At 34.7% G+C, this 27,316-nt stretch overlaps 4 protein-coding genes across 6 annotated transcripts in view; 2 read left to right on the top strand and 2 right to left on the bottom strand.

Moving 5' to 3' along the window:
* Window positions 1-11,561, top strand: part of LOC106160412 (2-oxoglutarate dehydrogenase complex component E1-like) — a 15,901-nt gene extending 4,340 nt beyond the window's left edge. Inside the window, exons 4-20 of one of the 2 annotated variants that reach the window (XM_013537006.2) lie at window positions 862-961; window positions 2,009-2,109; window positions 2,482-2,636; window positions 3,039-3,185; window positions 3,632-3,902; window positions 4,283-4,411; window positions 5,309-5,488; window positions 5,920-6,072; window positions 6,327-6,552; window positions 6,801-6,951; window positions 7,239-7,366; window positions 7,865-8,043; window positions 8,565-8,636; window positions 8,985-9,110; window positions 9,389-9,625; window positions 9,870-10,039; window positions 10,583-11,561. In XM_013537006.2, the coding sequence (XP_013392460.1) occupies window positions 862-961; window positions 2,009-2,109; window positions 2,482-2,636; window positions 3,039-3,185; window positions 3,632-3,902; window positions 4,283-4,411; window positions 5,309-5,488; window positions 5,920-6,072; window positions 6,327-6,552; window positions 6,801-6,951; window positions 7,239-7,366; window positions 7,865-8,043; window positions 8,565-8,636; window positions 8,985-9,110; window positions 9,389-9,625; window positions 9,870-10,039; window positions 10,583-10,688 (2,631 nt within the window). In that variant the 3' untranslated portion in view covers window positions 10,689-11,561. The remainder of the gene's footprint in view (window positions 1-861; window positions 962-2,008; window positions 2,110-2,481; window positions 2,637-3,038; window positions 3,186-3,631; window positions 3,903-4,282; window positions 4,412-5,308; window positions 5,489-5,919; window positions 6,073-6,326; window positions 6,553-6,800; window positions 6,952-7,238; window positions 7,367-7,864; window positions 8,044-8,564; window positions 8,637-8,984; window positions 9,111-9,388; window positions 9,626-9,869; window positions 10,040-10,582) is intronic. The other variant, XM_013537008.3, reaches the window with a different exon arrangement.
* Window positions 11,554-13,370, bottom strand: LOC106160414 (UPF0728 protein). 2 transcript variants are annotated; one of them, XM_087007157.1, is made up of 4 exons: window positions 13,203-13,370; window positions 12,503-12,622; window positions 12,238-12,357; window positions 11,554-11,961 (listed from the first exon to the last, which is right to left on the bottom strand). In XM_087007157.1, exons 2-4 carry the CDS (start codon window positions 12,594-12,596, stop codon window positions 11,897-11,899), a joined length of 279 nt encoding a protein of 92 aa, XP_086863283.1. In that variant the 5' UTR covers window positions 12,597-12,622; window positions 13,203-13,370; the 3' UTR covers window positions 11,554-11,896. The 2 variants fall into 2 exon arrangements, with proteins under 2 accessions (XP_086863283.1, XP_013392463.1); XM_013537009.2 differs by lacking the exon at window positions 13,203-13,370 and adding an exon at window positions 12,985-13,015.
* On the top strand, window positions 13,158-21,957 carry LOC106160420 (NFU1 iron-sulfur cluster scaffold homolog, mitochondrial). The gene is made up of 8 exons (XM_087007156.1): window positions 13,158-13,330; window positions 14,366-14,481; window positions 14,692-14,827; window positions 15,234-15,300; window positions 15,825-15,939; window positions 19,760-19,863; window positions 20,512-20,652; window positions 20,872-21,957. The coding sequence occupies exons 1-8, from the start codon at window positions 13,266-13,268 to the stop codon at window positions 20,947-20,949; spliced, it is 822 nt and encodes a 273-aa protein (XP_086863282.1). The 5' UTR covers window positions 13,158-13,265; the 3' UTR covers window positions 20,950-21,957.
* Window positions 20,511-27,316, bottom strand: LOC106160419 (alpha-2-macroglobulin receptor-associated protein). Its single transcript, XM_013537024.3, has 7 exons — window positions 27,107-27,316; window positions 26,593-26,734; window positions 26,221-26,376; window positions 25,862-25,957; window positions 23,888-24,129; window positions 23,429-23,581; window positions 20,511-23,201 (listed from the first exon to the last, which is right to left on the bottom strand). Exons 1-7 carry the CDS (start codon window positions 27,278-27,280, stop codon window positions 23,142-23,144), a joined length of 1,023 nt encoding a protein of 340 aa, XP_013392478.2. The 5' UTR covers window positions 27,281-27,316; the 3' UTR covers window positions 20,511-23,141.

Raw genomic sequence — 27,316 nt, 5'->3', positions numbered from 1 at the left:
CTTTTTGCCTGTTGTAAATTTTGTTTTGTAATCAGCCATGCCTAAGTTCCAATGTCTGTTGAAACAGGCTCAACCCACTTTATTATTTTGGCATCTTAATTTTACAATGTTTCATCAAAATCTTGGAGATTTCTTTTTTTTTCTAAAAGTTATATATATTTTTCCCAATACTTAATGTTGAATTATAAAAAAAGTGAATTTGACCTACTTTAAAACCAGTTTTCTTTGTCAAACCAGGTTTGCCTGACCTAACTGATATAACTCTATAGATTTTGTCATGTCATCCATAACTTATGTAGTTATTGTGACTAATATATTTACCATTGAACATTTACTTTTCCACCAGACATTGCTATTTGGTGTTGCATACCTGTTTGAGCACCCATCTCACACCTCTAACAATATTGTCACCCTTTCTTCTTTGTTTTGTGTGGGAAAATTGAAAGGAAAATGAGTTATACTAACATTGCTAATCATAAATATGATTTTATTGCATCAGCAGCATCATTTGTTTGCAGGTTGTTAAGATCAAGATCAAAGCAAAATTCTTTTCAGAACTGGCTGCATTTTGACTCATGACTTTCTATGATGGTAGCTTGCTCTTTAAGCCAGGCACAGACCTAAATGAGTTAAAGAATCTGAGCACAAACTGTGTTTGTTTTGACAAACTACAAACTCAATGAAAGGCAGGATAGCATTACGCATACAGCTTTGCAGCTAATATGCTTGAGAGGGAAATTCTCATATTGGTGATAAATGTGGTATGTGTATATATGTCACCCTTTGCCAGTCTGCCTGTCAGAGTTGCTTTACTTGCATGCATTTCTGTTTGTTTGTGAATATTCCACCCATTCCTTGTAGGTTCGTGGTCACCTAAACAGCCAGTTAGATCCTCTAGAAATAGGTTCTGGCCATGTATCTGAGGAGCAGTTGGGTTTGGCTCTTCAACTGTTTGATATTGGTAAGAATTCTCTTGTGCCATCCTACATGTAAATCTTGCTCTACTGTCACTTCCTGCCTCTATCTTTCATACTTAAATTTCTTTCCCTTTGGTTCTATTCTCTTATTAAGTTTTTTAAAATATGTATCAGTGGCTGTAAATGTCATAAGTGTACAGCACCAAATGTTTAATGGACTCATTTCCAGTCCAGTCTTAGGGGCCATTCCCAGACCCTATCATACTAATTGTAGATCGATCTATCTCCAAGGGGATTCTCATTAAATTTTAACTTAAGCAGCTTTGATGTCTGACGCTCCTACTGAAGCTGCTAGGGGGTAATAAATTATCGTTTAGCAGCTTCAGTAGGTGTGCCAGACATCTAAGCTGCTTAAGCTGAAAGCAATTTAGGGAGAAAACCCCTTGGAGATAGATCAATCCTGTTAGATTGATGTAGGTATGGGAACCCAGTCTAAAGATGTCACAACTCGAGGGAAAATTTGCCATTATTAAGCTTTGTACCATCACTCATATAATCTGTCAAAATACACTGGTTCTCTGATGCTGTCAAGTATGAATGGATTAATACTTGCTCGAGAAGTTGTTGATGGCATTTGGTGTGCTACAAATAGTCCAGTAACATTACACTTTTGCAGAGAGTTAAGTAAAATGTTTTTTTTTTTAAGAATTGAATGCAGTTGATATAGCAGTATCTTTGTTTTGCGTTTATTGTGGAATCATTTTATATAATGTGTTCATGGCAGGACTCTAAGAAGTAGAATGCTTGCAGTTTGTGGTTGGAAATTTTGCTTTTTCAGTTAATGTTTTAAATAGCAGGGTGAAATATTTATAGAAGTGGGAAGTTTAGAAAATTTTGTTATTTGTTGTAAGCTACAAATACTCACTCCTTTGTTTGCTTTTAAGTTAGAATTTACAAGCACTGTGAATTGATTTATTATTAATTTATTAAATAAGATATTTTCAATTTTATGCAGAATGTCAGATGCTAGTCATATGTTTCTGAGTCATTACTGTGATAGACATGATGAATAACTATTTCTGTGAACTTAGGTGAGAAAGATCTGGATAAAGAATATATTCTGCCACCAGTGACTGCTGTAGGTGGCCAAGAGGCAAAGCTTCAAGGTGCAGAAATTTTAAATCGAATGAAGGTAAATGTTTTCTTTTAAAAGGTTATTACTATGAACATTTGTACAAGCAGACACTGGAGCATAATGGTTGCTGCTACAGTCTGGTTGACATGTGATTTTGTTCATTGTTTGATTGGTTTTCATGAATTTTTACCAACTTGAAAGATGGCCAAGGTGTTTACATCTAGTTGACAGCTTCATTACAGACTTATTAATAGAATTAATACCGTTTGCTGCCATCTTATTTATGTGTGCTACTCTGAAGTCACCTTCAGTGCAATTAATTTCTACAATTGCAAACAGCAATTCTTTGAAATTACAAATGCTGATGCCATGTATAATTATATATTCACATTCTCTCATTTGTAATATTCATGTTTTGAATGTTTTTAGAGTATCTACTGTGGCACAATAGGCATAGAGTACATGCACATCAACAATGTGGAACAATGTGACTGGCTGAGGGAGAAGTTTGAAACCCCAGGCATTAAAGAGAGCACCACTGAGGAAAAGAAACTCCTCCTGGCAAGACTTATACGTGCTGAAGGGTAATATGAACCATGTTTTCTCCTCATATGTACCTAGGCACACACACAGGACTGTGTTATTTTGGAAATCAAATATATATAAATACCTGTTTTGTTTTTCTCAGCAAGGTCAATAGAAATGTATACAGATCTTACCATAAATGATGTGTTTCGTTCAATGTAACTTCTAGAAGTGTGCCGTGTGTAAACAGAACTCATTTCTTTTTCTTTGTGTGGATTTTCTTTTTTATTCATTCATTTTGCGAGTACTAGAATTTAGCTGCTCACTACAGTACATGGATTTCCATATAAAAAAAATTAATGTCCCTACACCTGATGGTGTGTAGGTTTTTAAGGCAAACCACAATATTTCAATAATTTGAATGATATTTCTTTACTGACATTACATTTGCATATTTTCAGATTAGAGGAATTTTTTGCCAAGAAGTGGCCTTCAGAGAAACGTTTTGGACTGGAAGGCTGTGAAGTGTTGATCCCTGGTCTTAAGACAATTATTGATGTGTCCAGTGATTTAGGGGTGGACACCTTCATCGTAGGAATGCCTCATAGGTATGTTTTTATACATGTGTGATGGGTAAAGTGGACGTTTACTACAGTGAGTGTTTACAAGTGAAGTCATGGGAAAATGAGAAGAAATTGTCTGATTGTGATGATGTGATTATCAAATGTTATCATTAGTGAAGAATTTCATCTGCTGTGTTAAACACTTAGTTACATTGCTGGTTTTACTGATCACCAGCCAAAATCACCTGTTCACTGAAACGTACAAAAATGTTGGAAAACATTAATTCTTACAAAGGCGTTTACTGTGGAAACTGTATTTGTGACTTTTATAATATCTGTATTAAAATCAATACATTACTGATAACGGCCAAAATCACCTGTTCCCTGAAATGTATAGACAAACTCTAACAAAGCCGTTTACTGTAGAAACTGTCATAGTGACTTAATATCAGTATCAAAATCTATACATTAATATATCTTTTAACCAACAGGGGTCGATTAAATGTCCTGGCCAATGTGTGCCGCAAACCACTGGCAAAGATCATCTGCCAGTTTCACTCCAACATCAAACCAGCTGAAGAAGGTTCCGGTGATGTGAAGTATCACTTGGGGACCTTTGTAGAGAGGGAGAACAGGATGACCAATAAGCAGGTCAAGATTGCCGTTTGCGCCAACCCCTCCCATTTGGAGGCTGTCGGTCCTGTTGTTCAGGGCAAAACTAGAGCGGAACAGTATTACAGGGGAGACAAGCAAGGGAAGAAGGTAAAATCAGTGTTTGGATGAGGGAAATGCAAGTAAAGTGCCTCACAAAATGTAGAACTGAGGAAAAGGGGTTATCATCTGAGTTATTGTTGCTTACTTCCACCACTTTTGTGAGTTTGCTCAATTTATTCTGTGACTTTGATTCCAATTTTGTTGCCTTTATTATATAGCACAAACATGACAAGGGTTAGGTGGTTGGAAAAAAATCACTGACCATAAATTATAGGAAGCAGTTGTCCTGCCACTGTGTGACATTCATCTCAGTGAACATGTACTTCAATGCCTTTTTTAACAAAACATAAAAAAGTTCCCATCTATAGATATATGATATCCAGTACAAAATATTTTGAGAGAAAGCACTATTGGTGATACCCTTTTAGGTGATGAGTATACTGATGCATGGAGATGCTGCATTTGCTGGCCAGGGGGTGGTCTATGAGACGTTCCACTTGAGTGACCTTCCCGCCTACACCACCCATGGCACCATACATGTGGTGGTCAACAACCAGGTAGGTACCAGGGGGGCGGGAAGACTTTATTTATTTATTTATTTTCATTATTATTATTACTTTTTTCATGCAAGATGAGCATGAAAGGGAAGTTTCTTCCATATTAATGACAAAAAGAAAAGAGCAGACATGCTGAAACTGTCAGTCCGATCAGTCATGACTGGCAAAATTTGTCTGGACCGGTAAAAAATTGGACTTGGTTGGTCCAGAGGACCAACAAGAGTTTTAAGAGCTGCAATTTTGAATTTACAGTCATCATTCGGCATACTTCACCAATAAAATTAAATTGGACCCAAAGTGTTTTTTGCTTTCCATTTCAAACCTATCTCATTCACAAACAAAGTAAGCTACCCTAATAATACTGGTAGTATCGGTCTCAAACAAATAGGGTGATTTTTGGTCTGTCAAAAATCCATTCGGTCCGGCAAATTTTTCATTTCTGTCGGTCCAAATGTCTGACCATTCTGAATAGTTTTCAGCATGTCTGAAAGAGTGTCAACACACTCCCCAAAAATGCACTAGTGAGAAAGTGCTTCATTTGCAACCTGGAATACAGTAGCTCGTGTTCTGTTACTAGTTTTGAAATGCTTTCTTAACATATTTACATACAGGTATACATCCTTTTCATTTTCTCATCAGAGTAATTGGTCCTTGTAATAATATGTAATCATTTTCTTACTTGTTGCCTAGAACGTGTGTGTGATATTAAAATATTTCTACTCTTTTCAAGATAAAGATTAACCCCAAGAATTTTGACCGTTTGAATACATAAGAGATGAAAGTCTTCCACGTTTATCTTAAAGATATTTGTGTTGTATTTAGACCCAGCCCCTCCCATCCCGACTTTCACTTTAATCTCTGATACGTTTACCCAATCAAATCCACTTCTAAATTCAGATTGGCTTCACCACTGACCCCCGTATGTCCCGTTCATCGCCCTATTCCACCGATGTAGCGCGGGTCGTGAATGCTCCTATCTTCCACGTGAATGCAGACTACCCAGAAGATGTGAACTACGCTTGCAAAATCGCAGCTGAATGGAGAGCCACCTTTCAAAAGGATGTAGTCATTGATTTGGTAGGAATTATTTAAAGGATGTAGTTTGCTTGTGAAATATAATATAAAATTATTGTATTTGTGAAATTTTCCTATTGCTTCAATATAACAGTTTCCAGCTTATGCTTGATGAACATCAGGATATTTCATTTAAAAGGTAATGATTGTTGAAGAATTAAGTAACATAGAGCATCTTGGTGAATTTCTGCCCACTTGGCCTTAAATAGGATAAAGCATATACTGATACTTGCAAATTCTTGCAATTTCACTGAGCAACACAATTGTTTGTTCAAAAAAGTCGTTGTGAATATTTCTTTCTTGTTTTCAAGTTTTATTTCAGTAAATATCATTAAAATATGTTTTTGTTTCATTGTCATTGCCTTTGTTTCCTAACTGATTAATCAAACCACGTAACTGTTTTCTAGGTTGTTTGTTTATTTGTTTCTATACAGGTGGGTTATCGTAGATACGGTCACAATGAGATAGACCAGCCAATGTTCACTCAGCCTTTGATGTACAAAAAGATTAACCAGCAGACCACTGTGAAGGTGAAATATGCACAGCATCTGTTAAATACTGGAGTTGTGACTGAGGAAGAACTTAAGGTATTTAATCTTTAGTACAAATTCATCCCTAGTTGCTGAGCATATTTGTAGATTATAAGTATTTTCCTTATATGAACTATATATTTATTTGTTTTTTTTTCATTGGGGTCACTCTGGCATCTTTTTAGGATGTTCTGAGAAAATATTTTGCTTTAAATAAATTATAATTGATAAATATATTTTTAATGACATATGACAAAAAAAAAAAAAACAAAAAAAAACAGTGCTACATCCATGTAAAATTTCACCCCCAGGCTGAAGAACAGAAGTATCAGAAGATTCTTGAAGAAGGCAATGTTCTGGCCAAGCAAGAAACTGCCATGCACAACAGAGACTGGCTAGACTCACCATGGAAGAACTTTTTTGAGCATAAGGATCCAATGCAGAGACCTGAAACTGGCATTAATTTGAAAACCCTCCAACATATTGCAAAGGTGGTGAACTCGCCACCACCAGATAAAGAGTTTAAGGTCCATCCAGGTAATTGTGTATTTTCGTTTTAGGTTGTGATAGGCTGCACTTCCTTTTTGTGTTATGCTCAATTGTCAGATAAATTGATGCTAATAGAAATATTTTTCTTCATAAGTTAGGCATTTTATTAATGCGTATGATAATTTCTCAGTTTAGAGTATGAACATTTTAGGGAGAAATGCCCTTTAAGACTGACTGCTTACATTGAAAATTTATAAAAATAATAACAATTATCATTTCTTTTGGCTTATTGTCAGGTATTCTCCGTATTCTAAAGAGTGGACGTGACATGGAGAAGGAAAAGATGGCAGACTGGGCACTGGGAGAGAAACTAGCCCTCGGCTCCCTTCTCATGGAGGGCTACCATGTCAGGCTGAGTGGCCAGGATTCAGAGAGAGGCACATTCAGGTACAATTCTATAGAAAAACCTTATTTTGTTGACAGCATGTTATTGTGGGCATTTAGTATGGTCAGTTGTGGAAAGATTTTTGCTTTAAAAGGTTGTAGCAATGTGAATTAGAATGAAAAATGTTCATGAGCTTGGTTTTTGCACTATACAATGAGAAATTCTCACTGTCGTCACTGCATGTGTTTAAGGATTTTTTAATTGTGTAGAACAAACCTTAGATATTTATTGAAAGATATTGGTTATCACACCAAAGCTAACAAATACGTAATTTTGTTTTCTAATCTAGCCACCGTCATAGTGTTATTCATGATCAGGATCGTGATAAGAAATTTTACGTGCCCCTCAACCACCTGAATGACTCCCAGGCCCACTTCACAGTCTGTAACAGCTCTCTGTCTGAATACGCTGTGCTAGGTAAGTGCAACTCATACTAAACACTACGTCAAAGTTGCAACTGAATTGACCTAAGTTATCGGCCATTAGACTCAATTTGATCTTTTTCACACAGTTTTTAATTTCTTAAGTCAAAATGTCTTTTTTTTTTTTTTTTTTTTTTTCAAATGCCATGTTCTCAGAGAAATATATATGTTTAAATTAAAGAAGTGGTATTACAAAATAGATCATATTGTGTAAATTAGATGTGAAATGAAATATCTTATGCTTTATTTATTTATTTATTTATTTATTTATTTATTTATTTATTTATTTATTTATTATTTCTATTGCAGATTATTATATGTTTTTGAATGCCTCAATTATCAGCAGCTATAATAATTCCATTCGCATTTTGTTCTAAATGAAAACTCCCAGAATTTTGAAAATGAAAGAAAAAGAAAATAAAGAAATATATATAATATATTACAAACTTGTTTATTTTGAACCATTTAACATCCAAGGTCTCCCTGTGTTTAGGTTTTGAAGTAGGTTATGCTCAGACCAACCCCAACTCCCTGGTCATTTGGGAGGCCCAATTTGGCGACTTTGCCAACACCGCCCAGTGCATCATAGACCAGTTCATCAGCAGTGGCCAGGACAAGTGGATGAGACAGCTGGGAATCGTGCTTTTCTTGCCTCATGGCATGGAAGGAATGGTGAGGAGTTATGCTCAGGCAAACTTTTTTTTTTATACAAAGGATACATCGCTTTCTTAAATAGCATCCAGCATATGTCAGTGAGATTGTTCATGGTTCGAAGAAATTGTATTTACTGATGTTTTTGTGATAGTAATTGCTTACTTTGGAACCAAATATCAGCGAAACACATATTGTCACAAGGTTACCAATACCCAACAGCCTGATGATGCTCTTGTGATGAGCAAAACCATCAGTAAACATTCAGTACAACTTCAGTTCTGTACCCAAGGGAACAGATTTGACAACTTCTTTGCCACATCAACTCTCATATTCTGGATTTCTATTTTAAACCAGTTCTTCCAGTTGAATTCAAACTAAGTCTTTCTTGTTGGAAAAAATTTTTAAAGCCATATATGTATACATATATTTGTATGTACAGTTTTGTTTGTTCCTGTTGATAGTTGTGTTTTATGTATGTATGTATGTATGTATGCACACGCGCACACACACATATTTTTCATGTACTTATTCTCTTGTAGGGTCCTGAACACTCCAGTGCTCGCTTGGAAAGATTCCTGCAGATGTGCAACGATGATTCAGACTTGTTTCCCGTAAGTACATTTTGAATACAGATACTGTTTGTGTCTGTATGTGTTAAAATGGAGCAATGAGAATGGCTTTATTTTAATGTTACTTGTCTGTATATTTGCAACTATTGCTGTCTACTTTAACAGCTATAACTGCCACTTGATTGTGATTGTGCGAAGTTCTTTTGATTTTACACTATGAACATTTGCGTGTGTTGAAACTGTAAGAACTTATTTAGATGTTCAATTTGCAAAAAAGAAACCTTTTTTGTATCTGTCTTTGATTAATCGTGCTCAAGCATGAACATGGCATTCTTATGTTTAGGATTTGTAATTATTCACAAAGCAAAATGTCAATATTCTGTATTTCAGAAAATAGATGCAGACTTTGTGATGCAGCAGTTACACGAGATCAACATGATAGTGGTGAACTGCACCACTCCAGCCAACCTCTTCCATGTGATCAGGAGGCAGATCTACTTGCCCTTCAGAAAGCCGGTATGTTTACATATTGGAAGGAAGTGAAAAAAAAAGAATTATTTGATTTTTAAAAGGATCAAAATTGATCGGGGTATTTAGAATTAGAGAGCAATTTGATGGATGGAAGGGTTGATTGAATAATTTCTAATGTTATCGCCCTTTGAATTCCACTTATTTGGTATGCTATGTTCTCGTTCAGTTATTAATAATTTATAATTTCATTAATATATATAATCAGCAATTACTGACAGTCATGTTTGTCGAGTTTTTCTTAGTGGTTTTCCTCCTGCTTGCAGTTAATCATGATGTCACCTAAGAGCCTTTTGCGTCATCCCATGGCCCGATCGAAATTCGATGAGATGATAGAGGGCACCAAGTTTAGGCGCCTGATCCCAGAAGAGGGTGGCGCCCAGGAAGACCCAACTTCTGTAGAGAAGTTACTGTTCTGCACTGGCAAAGTGTACTATGAGTTGGTGAAGGAGAGACAGGCCAATAACCTTGATGAGAAAGTTGCTATTGCCAGAATTGAACAGGTTGGCAGACTTGTCCTCACAGTTACATTCGATTCATTACAATTGTTGCCAGTTTTGGAAAATAAAAGACACTGAAATTTTATTTATTTATTTATTTATTTATTTATTTATTTATTTATTTATTTTCTTGTTTTCAAATTTCTATATAAAAGTCACAAGTTGGGTCTGTATCTATTAAAGTATATTCATATTTTGGGAATAGTTTTGTTATATGTCATTAATTTTCATCACATTTTCCATCCAGATTTCCCCGTTCCCATTTGACCTGGTCCAAGAAGAATGTAATAAATACTCCAGTGCCAAGATTTGCTGGGTGCAGGAAGAACACAAGAACCAGGGGGCATGGTCCTACATCCAGCCCCGTCTGGACACTGTCCTGAGGAAGACCACACGCAGGGACAAAGGAGCAGTCAGGTGGGCAATCAGTTTATTAGATTACTTCCCACAGTCGCTGACTAGTTGATGAAGATTATAAGACATACAGTGGAGAAAGTATAACACGTTTTTATTCTTATTGATAGACTTGATGGTCTGTATGGGAAGATGATAAATATGACTTTTACAGTGTGGACAACCTTTTAAAATGAGGACACAGGACTGTCTGTCATAGTTATCAGCTATTTACAGATATTGTAAGACCAGAAATAGATATAGAAAGTATACATACATATGCTTAAACTCTTCTTCATACAAACTTTCATTATCTTCTATCACTGTTGCTTATGTATTATATGATATTTGTAATTCTCAGTAACACCCAGATAGAGAAAATCGATGTGTTCTTAATGGTATAAGTTATATGTATTTTGAAAAGCATTATGTCACATTTTTCTAAAGTTTATGTATGCACATACTTGAAAATCCCCAATGAGAGAGATAATAGGTCAGTATGATAAAGCTTTGATGATTAATTAAAAACTTTATAAATTTATTTGTTTATTAAATTTTATTTTGCAGATACATTGGGCGACCTTCAGCTGCCTCACCTGCTTGTGGGAACAAGAGAATGCATGAAGATGAGCGAAATGTTTTCCTCAGAACTGCTTTCGAGCTGAACGATTAATTACGAGGGCTGACATTAAACACTCAAAAGTGCTATTTAGTGGTGATAAACTTTTAGCGTCAGAATCTTTTTATTTATACATAAAGACTGCATACAATTAAGATTCCAGTAAAAATGGTAATCTCCAAAGTGTAGCCTGCAAATCGCACAATTTTAAGAGAAAAAACAACAACTTGCATCTCGACTTTATTTATTAAACATATTTATAGCTATTTATAGTATACATTGTGTAAGAAGATTTGCCCATTTAGATGGAGAGGAATGTTGAACAAATCTCAAGTTTTCCTTGGTTAGAAAACTGTTTTTAAATTATTCCTTAAATTAAATAACAGGTAAATACTGTTAGTCCAAAGAGATAACTTATATCATGTAGAAGAGTAATATATATTAGTGTGGTTGCACAGGGTCAGATTATTGTTTCAGAGAGCATGTTGTATAGCTGGCCCCCTCAGGGTAATGCCTATTTGCTATGCCATTACTTGTTATTGTATAACAATCATAGATTTTAAAACTTCAAAGCCTGAGGCACTGGCTGCCACTTATGAACAGATGTGATCTAGGTGTGTTATACGCTCATTGAAATGGACTTGAATTCTATAAGACTTGGCATTTAGTAATTGTCATTAAACCACCAACTGGAGAAATGATTGAATGATGATCAAATGAGGTTTAAAGTTTGTGTCAGTTTGTGTTAATTTTATTTGTGGTAAATTATTGAAGTGATCACTGTAGTGATTTTGACTGAAATGGCGTGTCTTCAATTTTAATAAGCACCATTAAAGGAAGATGTATTTCTGGGTTGTTTAAGAAACCATTGTCTGTATTGCAAGTCAACAGATTAAAGTGAATAAAACAAAGTTATACCTGTGTTAATATTTTGTAAGTTTATTCAGATGAAATTTATGTTGTAAATCTATATATCTCTGTAACATCAATGTATTCTTTTAAGTGTTTTCTACAGCTGGAATCGTACTGCTTAAAACGTTTATCAATTTGTGTGAAAAAAAAAAGAATGTGACGAACCTGTCACCTCAAAAAAGTATTATCCAAAATATCATCAGTTTGACAAAGAAAACTAATAACTTCTATAACTGTGAACTTGTCCATGCTTCTCATTAACCGTCGTTTTATTAGTCCAATCAAGATTGAGCTTAATTGTTTGATTAATAGACTATTTGAGTGATTATATTTGATCTCATCAGATCTATTTAAAATGCCTTCTTCACTGCATCTAGTGCCTGAGCACACAGACTGTCCAGCTGCCCATCTCCACCTGAATGAGAAAAAATATGGTATCTTTGTAAAATATGTAAGATCAAACTGCAGTATTCATCAGTTGCATTTACTTTACCAGCATACAGTGCAGTGATGGCAAGCAATAAGAATTAAATTTGTATTTGTAGCACTGGGTTTTACATGAATCTTTCATTCCTATTTTTACTGTTGAAATAGTAATCATGATACTTGGTATCTATTTTTTCACTTGAATTAATATCATTTTTCATCTTATGAAAATTTCATCACCAGATTATTTTTTAATGTAGTTTACCAAATTCCAGATCTTTGATGTTGCATGTGAATATTAGTTCCCCATTCACATAGAGTTGTACTGTATTATGATCGGCCATCTTTTGTAGGTCTACCTGATGGCCATCTCTAGTTAGAACAGCTGAAATGAGTTAAATTATTAAAAACTAATCAAGCGAGCATGCACATCAATCGGAACGGTAAAAAACATCCTAATTACTTTTCATCAAAATAAAGGTTAAACAAGAAAAAAAAAACACATAACATGGGCACACAATGTCACTTACTCTGCAGTCCTTGTAACCTCTCCTCTCTATGATCCACAACTCCACACGATTCATATGGTCCGTAGCACACGACTACACGGGCGTTTTCTGGCATTTTGGATAGCTGGTCTGTTAACCCTCCTTAATAAAAAAATAAATAAATAATAAAGCAAAAACTCAACTTTAAATTTTGATGCCAAATAACAAAGGAAATTTTCTGTCAGCTGAAGACAAATAACCGCATAGTTGCAGCCGTAGAAGATTAAAGTTCTATAAAGTCAAGCACTGCCGTGGCACTGACAGGCCGTAGAAACTGAGACAAGCTGAAAAAAATTCAACACAATTTCTTAAATTGTAGTAAATATATCTACACAATAAAATCATGCTTTAGTAGGTTTCTGTATCTACTGGATAACTGATAATTCCACTGAATACCATTCTACCATCAGATTAAGTCTATGCAAACAATAGGGAGAAGAAGAGCACTAAAGAATTCCGTATACCTGCATTTTGTGTACGGTTTCCAGGAGTAAACTATCGAAAATAGGTCAAATGTAGATCCGCACCAAATGGTAAATTATGAAATCAAAATTAATAATCACGCTGATGATGAAATTATAATAGCATAGATGGTAAAGATTAAAATTGCTTCGTATGATTGACATTCACAGTACTTCGATACTGCAGCTATTAAGTACATAAATCAAAGCCATTTACGAACCCTTGCGATAAAAACAAAGCCGACCTTCGCAGTTTGGGAGACGTGCAGTTAGGCGCTGATGAGATGGCTAACCGTGTGCGATGCCTTAGTCGTTTAAGCCAAAACTTTGGATTTTCATCAAGTGCAAGGTATATTTTAGTCGATCGATGGTTAGATTGTTTACCAAGAAAAGGGTTGCAAATTCTTGTGTGCCTTTCCCAAACCCGAAATAGCTGCATTTTAGCAGTTCGCGATAATTCATTAATTTGGGTCATTGAATCACTGAAGGCTCACATGTTCTAATTATAGAGTCTGTAAATCAAAATATCCAGCCAGGTGAAACAAGATGCTGTAAGGTGAAAAGGACCATTAAGCATTGGCACGTTCTCGGTACCTTTAATTTTCTTCAATTTATTTAAATATATATATAATTTTTTTTTTTTACGAAAAGTATAAAATGAGCAGAATTATCTTCAGGTATAATAATTAATATAGTGATCGATGTACATCATGTAATGTGTATTTTTCACAATTGGACTTGTGTTTGACATCTGACTAATTATTGCACTCCAAAAACGTGATCAACAGAAAATTATCTGTAAAGCACGTTGCAGCAAGGTGAACAAGGTGAAAGAGACAATGATGAATTGACACGTTTTTTCTGCTTATACCATAGCATGTTTTGACACTGACCACTATATAATACATGTATCAACAATTGATACATTCTAGGGACATGTGATTACCAGTTGTCTTAGATTTTACTTGACAGTCCTGCATTTTAAGCGAATGTCTTACGTCCCTAGCCCCCCCCCCTCCCCCCCGCTCAGTGTAATGTTTACATTTACTGTTGTGGACAATTTAATTATAACTATTGAGGGTTGTATGCACTGGCAAGGAGCAAAGATGTTCTTAACTTCCAGAGCAAAATTTAGTCTACTTTGACCGTAGGGAAATCAAAAACGGTAAAATTAGATGAAATACTGATAAGAGAGAAATAAACTGTTTTATGCCAATTAGTTAACCGTACTGCTAGTTCTTCACATTTATGTCCTGAATTGAAGTGAAGTAAAGCTTTGGTCTTGGGAGTATCAAAAGTGCTTTTGTTAAATGAGCTCCAATCTTAAATGTAGAAAACCCCTGACATATATATATTTTCTAATATGTCTTATTGTTTATTTTAGATCTTTGCGCCAGGGCCAGTTATGGGCAGTCCACAGAAAGTACAGTGTGCTCAATAAATTAATAAACACGCCAAAATTCCTTGCTGTTCCAAGTGAAACATCTCAACTGACACAAGGTGTAATATTGTTTAATTGCATTTAATTTACACTTTTTTGCTAGAAAATTTTCATTTAATTTTTCAATGCAATTACACATAATTATGTAACTAATAATGTTTTTAACAGATTTAAGTTTTATCTCTGTGTATGCATTAGAGTAAAGTCTGTAGAGCTGATAATTTGAAAACAAATTTTATCTAACAGATATTGTACCTCCCTTATTCCAGCCAGGGCTATTTTTATCCAGACCCAGGTCACCCCCAATCCCAACAGCCTGAAATTCTTACCAGGAGTCCAGGTGTTAGAGTCTGGAACACTGGACTTCCCCAATGCCAGGACAGCACATTCCTCTCCCTTGGTCAAGTAAGATATCAATACTGACCTCTGCCACATTAAAAAAGGGCTATTCAGACAGGGTCCAACTTATAACAGAAATTTGCCTTTTAAACTGTGGCATGAAAAGATCTCATTTTAATGTGGCAGGAGTCTCTTTCTTTCTTCTTCCCTTTCACCCATCTCTCTTTCTCTCTTTCTCTCTTTCTCTCCACACACACACACATGCAAGTCCAATGCAAATCTGTTTTGGAATGTAGATGCACACTTTTCATAAAGTTGGTCACTGCACACAGTATGAAGTTGATTAATTTTTTTCAGTGTTTAGAGGAATGTGCCTGTTACTGTTGAAATGGAGCAATGGGAAACGCTTCTTGGCTGTTAAATGTCTGTATATTTTCAAGCTTTGCTGTCTAGGAGATTTTTTATTTTGCAGACAGCTGTTCCGTATAGATGGGGTGAGGTCTGTAATGCTTGGCACAGATTTCATAAGCATTACCAAGGTGAGCTGTAACCTTTAAAACCAAATACTAATTCATTGAAAGGAAATCTCCATACAAAGGTTTAAAATAATAGATGTCAGATGTTGTATAAGACCAAGATAAAATGGGATTTTGCCACCATCATGGATTTCTTTGTCTCTGCACTAAGATCTAACATGGTTCTAATTAAATCACTTAGTTCTAAATTAATCATGATTCATTTGGACTACTGGTCTTTCTGACATTTCAGAAGAAAACATGGTCATCAGGTACTTTTATTTTAGGGGTTTTATCATTTTTGATATCTGAATAGAGAAAAATAAGTGGGGTTGTGGATTGTTTTGATGTGAAAATAAAAATTTTGGAAATTTTTCAAGGGCACATAGTGTTCTTTTAATATTGTAAGCAGGGTAAAAGCTGCAGCTGGTAGATTCTGTCTAGACTTCCCCATACAGAAAGATGGTGGAGTGCTGCCACCAGCTTATGCTGAGATGAATGAAAAATATCACATCTGTAGATTATAAATTATGCATTTTTCTCTCCAGATCAACGCTGAGGTACCATGGAGTATTTTGAAACCAGATATTTTTGCCACCATCATGGATTTCTTTGCCTCTGGGACCCCAGTCATAACAGGAGAACCACCTGCCGAGGACACAGGTAATACTGTTGTATTCATCTCAAGTATAGTTGTATTTGAATCATTTTCCCCAGAGGTAGGCTTCAAAACAGAGCTGTGATTTTAGACCAAAATTTTAGTCTACCACATAATAACCAAAGCAGATAAATGTATAAAATGATGACTTGAGAGTTATAACATAACATAACATAACATAACATAACATAACATTGTTTAAAAGAAAATAATGGCATAATATGATGAATTGAATGAATGTATTTTAAGAAAAATGGTGCATGGATGTCAGTTGATAAGATAGATTAGATTTTTAACTTGTCATTTAAGATCACTGTTTATACTAAATTGCTATGGATACAAAATTATAGCCTTAGGTACTTGTTCCCATAAAATCAGTATAAAACAATCCAGTTGTGTTCCTTTTATTATTGTACCACCAGCGTAGGCGCTGGCGGTACTCATGGTTTTAGTCCCGACCCGTATGTTCCGCCGGCTCCGCCGGCTCCTGCGGCTCCGCCGGCTCCTGCAGCTCCGCCGGCTCCTGCGGCTCCGCCGCCAAGTCACCGTTACCGCTTCTCCTCCTAGACGGTAAGGGCCTCCATACCCATCTCTTGGATTTAGGTCACCTATAATCTCAACTCGTTCCACGTAAAATTTGGGCTTTGTCGGTATTGGGGTCTAGGTGTGGCACTCATTGCAATGCACCCTTGTCCAAAAATGGCAAAATTAAATGCTAATTATCTCCCCTACGGAAGGAATTATGGGAAAAATTTCTACAGACAGCTTTCCAAAAGTCATATGTGTAGATTTCAAATATGCCCTTGGATTTGACCTTTGACCTTTATTTCAAGGTCAAACGGGCCAAAATTTTCAAAAAAACAAAATTTTTGCCGAAAAAAAATTTTTTTGCGCTCTTATTCAGACACCACACAGACTTAACTAATAATATTAATGGAAAGTGTTACCCTTTGGGTCATCTTTCATCTCCGTGAATTTGGGGTCAATCGGTGCATTTTCACGGGAGTAGCGGCCATAAGATATCAAAACTGAAAATTGTCTCTAATTCGGGAACCGTTAATGCTAGACACCCATTCTTTTTTGCATTTTGTAGAGCATGTAAAGCCCAACACTGGAGGTGGTCTCCGTTTTTTTGTATTCCATACGGTTTTCGAGTTACGCTTTATCAAAAAGTCATATACTGGTGGTGAAAGCAAAATGTGCGGGCTTGGCAAAGCAGACAACTTGTGGTCAAAAATGACATTATTTCATCAAATTTGAACATCTGGAACTTCAAAGCACCTCCCATTTCAAGAATTTTGACCAAAATGACCTTTTCTTTATCTTAATTAATTTTTTTCTGTAGGAAATTTATGGCACACTATGGTAACTCCAAAATTATACCATTTAGTCCCTTATATCTCCAAAACTGGCAGAGATAGGTCCATAGTTACTATTGAAGTTGAAAAGGAAGTCATATACTGGCAATCTAAATGTGACCTTAAAATTGACCTTTGGCCTACTTTTCACCATGAACTGAACTTTGTAAATTTTGCGTCCCTTTTATCTCCAAAACTGGCAGAGATAGGTCCATAGTTACTATTGAAGTTGAATAGGAAGTCATATACTGGCAATCCGAATGTGACCTTGAAATTGACCTTTGACCTACTTTTCACCATGAACTGAACTTTGCAAATTTTGTTTCCCTTTTATCTCCAAAACTGGCAGAGATAGGTCCATAGTTACTATTGAACTTGAATAGGAAGTCATATACTGGCAATCTAAATGTGACCTTGAAATTGACCTTTGACCTACTTTTCACCATGAACTAATCTTTGCAAATTTTGCTGCCCTTTTATCTCCAAAACTGGCAGAGATAGGTCCATAGTTACTATTGAACTTGAATAGGAAGTCATATACTGGCAATCCAAATGTGACCTTGAAATTGACCTTTGACCTACTTTTCACCATGAACTGAACTTTGCAAATTTTGCTGCCCTTTTATCTCCAAATCTGGCAGAGATAGGTCCATAGTTACTATTGAACGTTGATAGGAAGTCATACACTGGCAATCTAAATGTGACCTTGAAATTGACCTTTGACCTACTTTTCACCATGAACTGATCTTTGCAAATTTTGCTTCCCTTTTATCTCCAAAACTGGCAGAGATAGGTCCATAGGTACTATTGAACTTTAATAGGAAGTCATATACTGGCAATCTTAACGTGACCTTGAAATTGTCCTTTGACCTACTTTTCACCATGAACTGAACTTTGCAAATTTTGCTTCCCTTTTATCTCCCAAACTGGCAGAGATAGGTCCAAAGTTACTATTGAAGTTGAATAGGAAGTCATATACTAGCAATCTAAATGTGAGCTTAAAATTGACCTTTGACCTACTTTTCACCATGAACTGAACTCTGCTAATTTCTTTCTCTTTTAACTCCTAACCTGGCAGAGATAGGTCCATTGTTACTATTGAACTTGAATAGGAAGTCATATACTGGCAATCTTACTGTGAAATTGACCTTTGACCTACCTTTTGATGAACTTAACTTTGATTGTACCATTTTAAGTTATATATTTTTTTTTTGCATATTTTGAAAATTCTTGTTGATTGCATTTTTACAGCTTGTCAAGCAAAAGACTGGTGGCTGTGTCCCTTATTTTGTGTATGTGGGGGTCTATACAAATGCGCTTGCTCCAGCTGGTGGTACAATATTCGGAGGCGGCATCGCCTCTCTGATCCTCTAGTTGAAGAAGATAGTTAATGGAATCCCTTTTTTCAGTTGTATAGTAGTTGATCAGTTTTGGATAGACTGAAGAATGGATGGATGAAAAGCTGGGTTGAAGTTGTATAATTTTTTATCTCATATGGGAAGTGTTACAGTAAAATTCTGCATCCAAATATAGCAAAAAGACATAATGTAGAAAACTAATTAATAGTATGCTTAATTTCAAGCTGTTTCTATCAGAGCTTGAGCACTACTGTAAGTTAGAAAGAAATATGTTAAGGTAAGATATGACAGTAATTATATTTTAATCATATTTATTCCAGAGACATATTTATTTATACATACATATAAAGGTGGAAATTCAGTATTCTAGCATTATATGCTCATTTTTGAAAATCATAATACAAAATAAACTAACCATTGGATGAATAATTATTATGGAAAGAGATTAAATATTCTCAGTATACTCCTAAGCAGGAGATAGGGCACCATTTGTAGTTTTACAGGCTGTGCACTAATACCTAAACTTAAGACAACACTTAATTAACACTGTAAAACTTGCACACAGGCTCAATCAAGGGTTGTGAATCCATGTTTCACCTCACCTCGCTTACATGGTTCTCATTTTCTGACACCCTGTGCTTGCCTCAATATAGACTGTTATATTTCCCAAGCTATAGTAAAATAGTACCTTGATGCTTGTATGTGACTGTATCATATGAGTAATATGAGAGTAGACACTTAATAAAGCCAAAAGGAAATAAAACAAAAGATGATATGATTGTAATATGAATGGAATTCCTTTGAAAATAAAATAGTTTTTAAATTTTAGACTGCTTTGACTTCAGATAAATCATAGGTTTAGGTCCACAACAAAAAAAATAGTTCAGTTTGAATATAATATGAATAAAAACTTGAGTGCCTTTTAACAAGAAAAAATCAGTTATGGAAATGGTATGAAAATATGAAATTTTTCTTAAAACGACAATTATAGTTCTTGATTGTGAAATGTGAAATTGTTTTGTATAGCTGTAAGTGCTACACATGTTATTAATGCGCCACAACTGTTTGATAGCAAAATATTAAATAACAAATTCATTTATGTTTTCTAGCTGTGGATTCTGAAGACAGTGAAACGGTTGCCATGATCAAGGAACTCCTGGATACCAGAATCAGGCCCACAGTACAAGAAGATGGAGGGGACATTGTTTTTGTGGTATGGAAGATTTGTCAGCTCTTTGCATTTGCATGGATTCCATTTGTTTTTGACTAAAGATTTCTTTTGTTTTCAGTCAGAATAGTAACTAATTGAACTGTTAAAAAAACTGGATCATTTCAACCATTTTTTCCCAGTCTCACATTTGGACTTGATGGCAAAGCCCTGGATTGAATTTTGTTGCACAGCAAAGAGTTCCATTTGGAACCCCAACCTGAAATTATTTAGTTTGAATCTCTACAAGAAAGATTACTATAAAAGATCTGCCATAGGTACAATGATGATTGCAGCGAAGTTCCAAGAGATTGTTGTTTCAATTAATATAATTAATTATTCAATCCCGTTTGAATAGTTCAATGAATTACCATATAGGGGAGGTTTTGTGTGTAGCGTCTTTACCTCTTTAAAGATACAAGTTCCCATCTACAAGTGCTTCTTTTTAAGAGGCCATTTATGGAAAAAATGCAGTTTCAAACATGATATAACATTCACTCTTAACAAATTTTAACTATTGATTGTAATTCATGATAATGGACTGTTGTTAATTTTGACTGTGCAAGATGGTGATGTTTTAAAGAGATTTTTCTGGTAAAAGGGCTCTTAATTTTTTCAAAAAACTTAAAATAGGGCTTTTTGAATTGCTTCCAGGAATTTGATGAAAAAAGTGGGGTTGTGAAGCTCAAAATGCAAGGCTCCTGCACAAGCTGCCCTAGCTCTGTAGTCACTCTGAAACATGGAGTACAGAATATGCTGCAGTTTTATGTTCCTGAAGTTAAAGAAGTTGTTCAGGTATTTATGAAAAAAAGGGATAAATTTGCACATAGAGTAAATTTAACTATTTTTGTTTAGTCATGCTTGTAAGAAACATTCAAAAAGAGCATTCATTTATAGTCGGAGAGTGAAGAGTCTTCAGAAATTGTTAATGAAGGGAGCCCAGTGCTTGTAATTTGTTGAAAAGGGTTTATGGATGTCAATGAATTTATCATTATTTTATTTTAATTGTTGCAGGTGGAGGATGAGGTAGATGAAATTTCACAAAAAGAATTTGATGAGTTTGAAAGGAACAACATGAACTGGAGGGATTAAATAAGGGTGCTAAACAGTGCAGTGCATTCATAATGGCCAAGCATTGCAAGGGAGTTGGATGACATGGCCACTGTAGGCATTGCTGTGCACGGGAGGATTCTCTCTGCACAATTAAAATGGCACTATTATTTTTCTTCTTTTTTGAGATCAAATTATGAAACGCCCTATAATCGTTTGGTCAAATTTTGTGTGCCCTTCTGTAGCACTATTATAATGCTTGATGTTAATTTTGTTCAATTACAACGGTGTTTAATGAAAATCAATACTTATAGTTCTTGATGATTGACATCATATATTTGGCAACATAAAAATTACTAAACCAGTCTTTTTGTTGAAAAGTGGCAAAGGTTTATCTGTCAAAACCATGCTCACAACATTACAAAAGTATTTTCTTGTCATGAAAATTGGACCAGTTCATAAACTGTAGTGATAGTGGATGACAGTGATTGCCTGTCAGTTTTAATATTGCACTTTACTAACATGTTAAGTCATATGCCCCCAAGACAGTATTTTAAATAATTCATGCTTACCATTACTCTTTAGCTGACACTGCCTTTGGTGGGTTTTTTATTTTATTCAGTCCATGTCAAGGATGAAGAATCAAATATAGTTACACAAAATTGTGGCAATATACAATTGTAACAACACACAGACTTTTTGAGTGATGGAATGAGGAGTCTTGATGCTGTTAAAATGCATTAACTTAATGAACTCTTCATGATGAAACATGTTCTGTCACAGATTTCATTATTTCAGATTTGGCCATAATGTTTTCTTACATAAATTGCCAGTTTAAAAACACATTGAGGTCAGATGAAAATTTAGATTAGTATGCCTGATCTGAATAGGCTATGCTTAACTGTATGAACAGTTTTAAAGCATTGTGCTTGTGGCAAATCAAGAAAATCAGAATCAGTTTTGGCCAGTTTTTGTTGAAGGTTACATGACTGCATTTTGTGGTTTTATGCCTAGCATTTAAAGAAACAATAAAAAAGAAAGGACAGAAGAGTTGTTTGTACTTGTTTGCATTGTGCTAGATAGGTACGTGTGTGATCACAATTTCTCTTCACAGAGATTCATAGTACACTCTGAAAGATATTCCGTATACTGTAAAAGCCACTTGTGACTGATGCCTAAACTCTTCTCATCCCTGTTATCATCCACTTCAGCTTAATTTGAAAATGATTTGAGTCAGTCATATACACTTCTTATAATCCTTTAATAACAATCATCATCAAGAGAAATATATTCTGCTCCAAGGGCATAGTGAATGGGAAAAAAGCATCTTAAGAAGCCCTTAAGATTGTGAAATTTAAATTAGTTGGCTAAGAGCCATTGTTTGCTTTTCAAAGGGATAACAACTGTTAATTTTGGCCAAAAAATGAATTTTCCTGGGGTAAAGGACACTTTTCCCATACTTCCCAATGAATCCGTTCCCACATTCGAAGTTAGTCCCTGTTTTTTTTCTAAAAAGTTTGGTTTTTTGTTACATTCTCTTTAGAGATTAGTGTGTAGCCATCTGTCATGTGAGGTCATGTGATTACAAGCACTAACTCTGGAATAAATATGTCAACCGCCATTTGGGTGGTAAAGTTGAATTTATTATATTTCTATGAGTTGTTTGCAATTTATTTATAGTGAAATATGGATATCTTACGAACAGTTGTTATCCCTTTAATGGAGACCAGATTAAATGTTTTATTGAGCAAACAAGTCCAAGGATAACTTTCTTTATTCTAAAAGATGTGAGTAACAAGAATAAAATTGTACTTGGAAGAAATGCACATTTTTAAAATGTGTGCTTTCAAACAATAATGCAAAAAATGGGTCCAGTAAATATTGTACTGTAGAAAAACTACAAAAAGACCTCATTAACAAACTAAGAAAGCACCTTGGAATTGCAGAAGTTAACTTCTTTAACAATGAAGCAGCATTCCTTTTGTCAGATCTATTTGGGAAATCAGCTGTATGTCAAATATTTTTGTCACATAATGTAAATAGAAAAGTGTAAAAAAATCAGAAATGGTGTCAAATATTCTAATATATCTTTTTAATGTTTGTGTTTTTTCTCGATTGAATTCACTTCCTTGATTAATTATTACCATAATACAAATATTTGGTTCTAACTTGATGTATTAATATATCTAAAATAAGAAAAAGATCAAATCATTGGCAGCTGGTATGTATTAAGGCTATAACTCTATGTGTCTCTTGTCTATTTTCCTTTGCAGCTCTGTGTGATGCTTCTTTATCTATAAGAAATATGAACATATATTGTTATGCTATTTACCAAGAATGGACTAAACAGTGATTTTACAATGTACTACTTATTTATACTACATAAAGATGCCAACCACTTTTAACATTATGAATTCCCTAGTACTTACATCATTTACAGTTGTAAAATTTTTCATACAATTAAAAAAACTCTAAAGTTGAAGCAGACAAACCATACTTGCATTTATTTATATACATTTACCTTTTTGGCATAGTCCCTATTTTTCTCATCCATTTTTTCAACTTTCAAAGGGATGTCTTTGCCACTCTTTTTATAATCCTTGACGGTTTCTTCAAATTCCTTTGTCATATCAGCATGTTTCTTCAGTTTATGCTCAAAATGCCTGAGTTCTTCCTGTATAGGAAAAAAAACATATTTTATTTTAAACTTATAAAAAGTAAAGAAAGGACAGTTTTCATGAACCTTTGATAGTCTTTTTTTTATAACTCATAAACAATAATTTGCCTGGTAACCATGTCTTCTGGGTCTTCCGTAAGACGGTCAAATTTTAAAGTTTACATTGACGGGAATCTAATTTTTTCAGTCTTAAGATGGTCTAAAATAGAGAATAGATCGACAAAGATAATTGGGAAGACTGTCAGAAAATATCTCTGGATCGGCCCCTGGAACTTCTCAGTGATTTTCTTAAGTTCCAATTACCTCAAATGCTACTAATTCTTCTGGACTAAAGTCAACCTGTTTAGCCTGCATCCACAATTCGTGGACTTTTGGTTCAGTGAATTTCGTTTCACCATCAGGTACTTTTTTAGCCAAAAATTCTAGCCTTTCATAATCCATCTTAAGATCTTTATGCCTTTTCTTCAAGTCGGAGTTGATAGATCTCTTTTTATGTCCATCTATTGTATTGTCTTCAAAATTTTTGATTGAATTATCTGAAACATCTGAAATAGAGTCAAACATTAGAGTATTTAAAATAATCTGTATTTAGTTTGCTTTGCATTAAAATATTTAACACTCTTGCATGTAATAGAAACATGTCAAAGTACTTAAATGCACATCATTCTACAACTAGATCATTATCTGTCATTATACTTAAATTTCTATTAAAACAAGGCGCCGGCGCCGGCGATGACTGCGACGACAGATGCAGGTGATGGCAATATGTACAGACACATTTATATATATTTACTGTACTGTTTGAGAACAGTAATTGACATGGTTTTTCTTAAATGGTCATCATGGGAGCAGTGCCCAAATTAGGTTTTTTTCAAATTTTGATGCAATATTACATAATTTTTAACAGCATAATGACCATCAATTTTTAATAATAAAATATTAGTATCATGGATATTCAGAAAATGTGACTAGCAAAGGTCTTCAGGCCCATGGAACTTCAAAGTCACAACTTGAAAATGCCAAAATGTAAACAAGACAGCACTGTTCTGAAATTTTTTTTTTTCCATTTTTAACAATTTTAAACATAAAACAAAATTAACAGTTTACTGCCATTTTTATATGATCAACTAAGAAAATTGATGAGATGGGAAAAATATCAATAAAGCAGTGTTAAATGTCCAATTTCTTCCATTCTGAGATTCTGAACATAGTGAATGATTCAATCTGACAAACTGCAATGATATGAGTTTATTTCCATTTTTGACACTTTATAACACAATACACGATAACATGTTTACCATCATTTTTACAAAATCAACTAACAATGTTGTAAAGATGCAGGAAATGTCAAACAAACACTTTCACGTATCTTATTAGTTTAATAATGAGACTGTTAACATGCCTAAAAATTGAATCTGAGGAAATGTGAAAAAACAGCATACCTTCTAAAATAATGGCACGATTATGCTGATTTACGAACTCAACCTGCATTTTAGTAAAATTGACCACTCCTGTGACTTTCATGACAATTGGCCCATCTGTTTTTCTTATATTGTGTTTACAGTGTTGCATATATGCTGAAAAGTGTAAAAAACAGCATAACTAGTAAAATGGTGGCCCGATCATGCCCATTTTCGAACTTGACCTGCGTTTTAGTAAGATGGATTACTCCTGTGAGTTTCATGACAACAGGTCTATCGGTTTTCCTTGAAATGTGTTAACAGTGTTGCATATATGCTGAAAAGTGAAAAAACAGCATAACTACTAAAATAGTGGCCCGATCATGCCGATTTTCGAACTTGATCTGCATTTTAGTAAGACTGAATACTCCTGTGAGTTTCATGACAACAGGCCTATCGGTTTTCCTTGAAATGTGTTAACAGTGTTGCATATATGCTAAAAAGTGAAAAAACAGCATAAATTCTACAATAATGGGCCGATCATGCTGATTTTCGAACTTGACATGCGTTTTATGAATATTAGTCAGCTCTGTAAATATAAAACCAAAAAGTAAAACTGTCTTCCACTTATGGTGTTAACGCTGAAAGTGCACGGCGACGGCGACGGCGACATGATCGGCGACGACAGACGCAGGTGATGGCAATATGTACAGACACATCTGTGTCTGTACATAAAAATAAATATTAAAATTAATTTACTCTGAGATAAAATGAAAGGTGCATTTTTCTTGTTTTACACTGTTTTGAATAAATACCATTCAATTGACTAAAACAAAATGTGCAAGCCTTATTCCAGTTCTTAATCTCCTATACCAACCTTGCCACTCATCTGCTTCATTTAACAACTGGTGATACTCATCAAGTCTTGTCTGGTAATGTGAAAACTCCTGCTTTAAATCTTCAAGTTCTTGAGCTGAAAAATGAGGGGGGAAACTTTGTGAAACCAGAGTCAGCTTTTTTGATACTATCATTTTTGCTATCTTTTTTTTTCTCAAAATCAATATGAAATATTTCAGAGTAACACTTGTGCACAAATGCATGATTCCACCATAACATTCCTCTTCATAAAACACTAATGAGACATCGTTATAAACTGCCACCTTTCATGCTAGACATTCCTTAAAAGTTAATTTAGCACTAAGCCTCAACAACAACCCTTTAAAACATGACTCTCACCTGAGAATCCAGCATATTCTGCTTTTTTCCACAACTTCTTTAGTTTTTTATTGATTAACTGTGCCTCTTTGCGGGGTTTTGAATTGAAAGTTTTCTCCACCTCGTTATCTTCTTCATGTTCAAAATGGTCATCTAAATCATACTTTATCATTATACCTAATCAATAAAAAAATGAAAGGCATCTCATATTGTGATATACAAGAAAAGCATGAATATGGCTTATCTTTTTAAAACAATAAACAACATGATAATCTTACTTTTTAAAGTCAATTACTCAGACTATAGTTGCTAAAATTTGTGAATTTTATCTGTCTTTCAAAAACTACTAGGCAAAAATTCTACTAGTATTGTTTTAAGAATAGCTTGACATGCCTCTGAATTCTTTTCTGATGCGTGCAGCCTTTTCTCCATCCTTATCCAAATCATCTGCTATGATCTGTTTTAACTGAAGTTCTTTTTTGTCATGAAGTTTGAGTTCAGCATAAAGCTCAGCTAGTTGATTTTTGGAAAGTCTCTGAAACCAACAATGCCTTATATAAATTTAAAAGCACACTGCCACAGGCAACCTGAATTTAAAGGTAGATCAAAACAGAGTATACATATATGATATTTCTAAAGACATTTCAAGGTGCTTTCTTATTTTCGAAAGCCAAATCCTCTCATAGCATATGCCCCTTCCAGCATTACTTAATTAGTTCTAAAGTTTTGTAATAACGTGTCATTAAACGGTAAAAAGGATGGACAATTAAGTTCATATAATGACCACTCATTTATACAAATATAGATCTAAGTCATAACGCATTAAAACGGCTATAACAGAGAAGATGTGTTCATATGCAACATGTGTTTGGCGTTACATCGACCACGCTCGCTGATGCCAACTAACCTTTCTCGCTTTTTCCCACAGAAGGTTAACTTTTGCCATGCGGAATGGTCGCTCCATTTTGATAATTTCATCCTTCGCCATGTTCTTATCCTTTGTGTATTTATTTGAGTTCACAAATTTGGAAAAAACTGCTAAAAGCAAACATAATCGTAGAAACACCCCCACGACCTCCATTTTAACTTGACCTTTAACCTAGTTTCATGCTGCGGA

This window comes from Lingula anatina, chromosome 2 (genome assembly GCF_051362555.1).
Source record: "Lingula anatina isolate TDL-2025a chromosome 2, LinAna3.0, whole genome shotgun sequence".
Classification (NCBI taxonomy): Eukaryota; Metazoa; Brachiopoda; class Lingulata; order Lingulida; family Lingulidae; genus Lingula; species Lingula anatina.
This window is presented reverse-complemented; position numbering and strand designations above follow the sequence as displayed.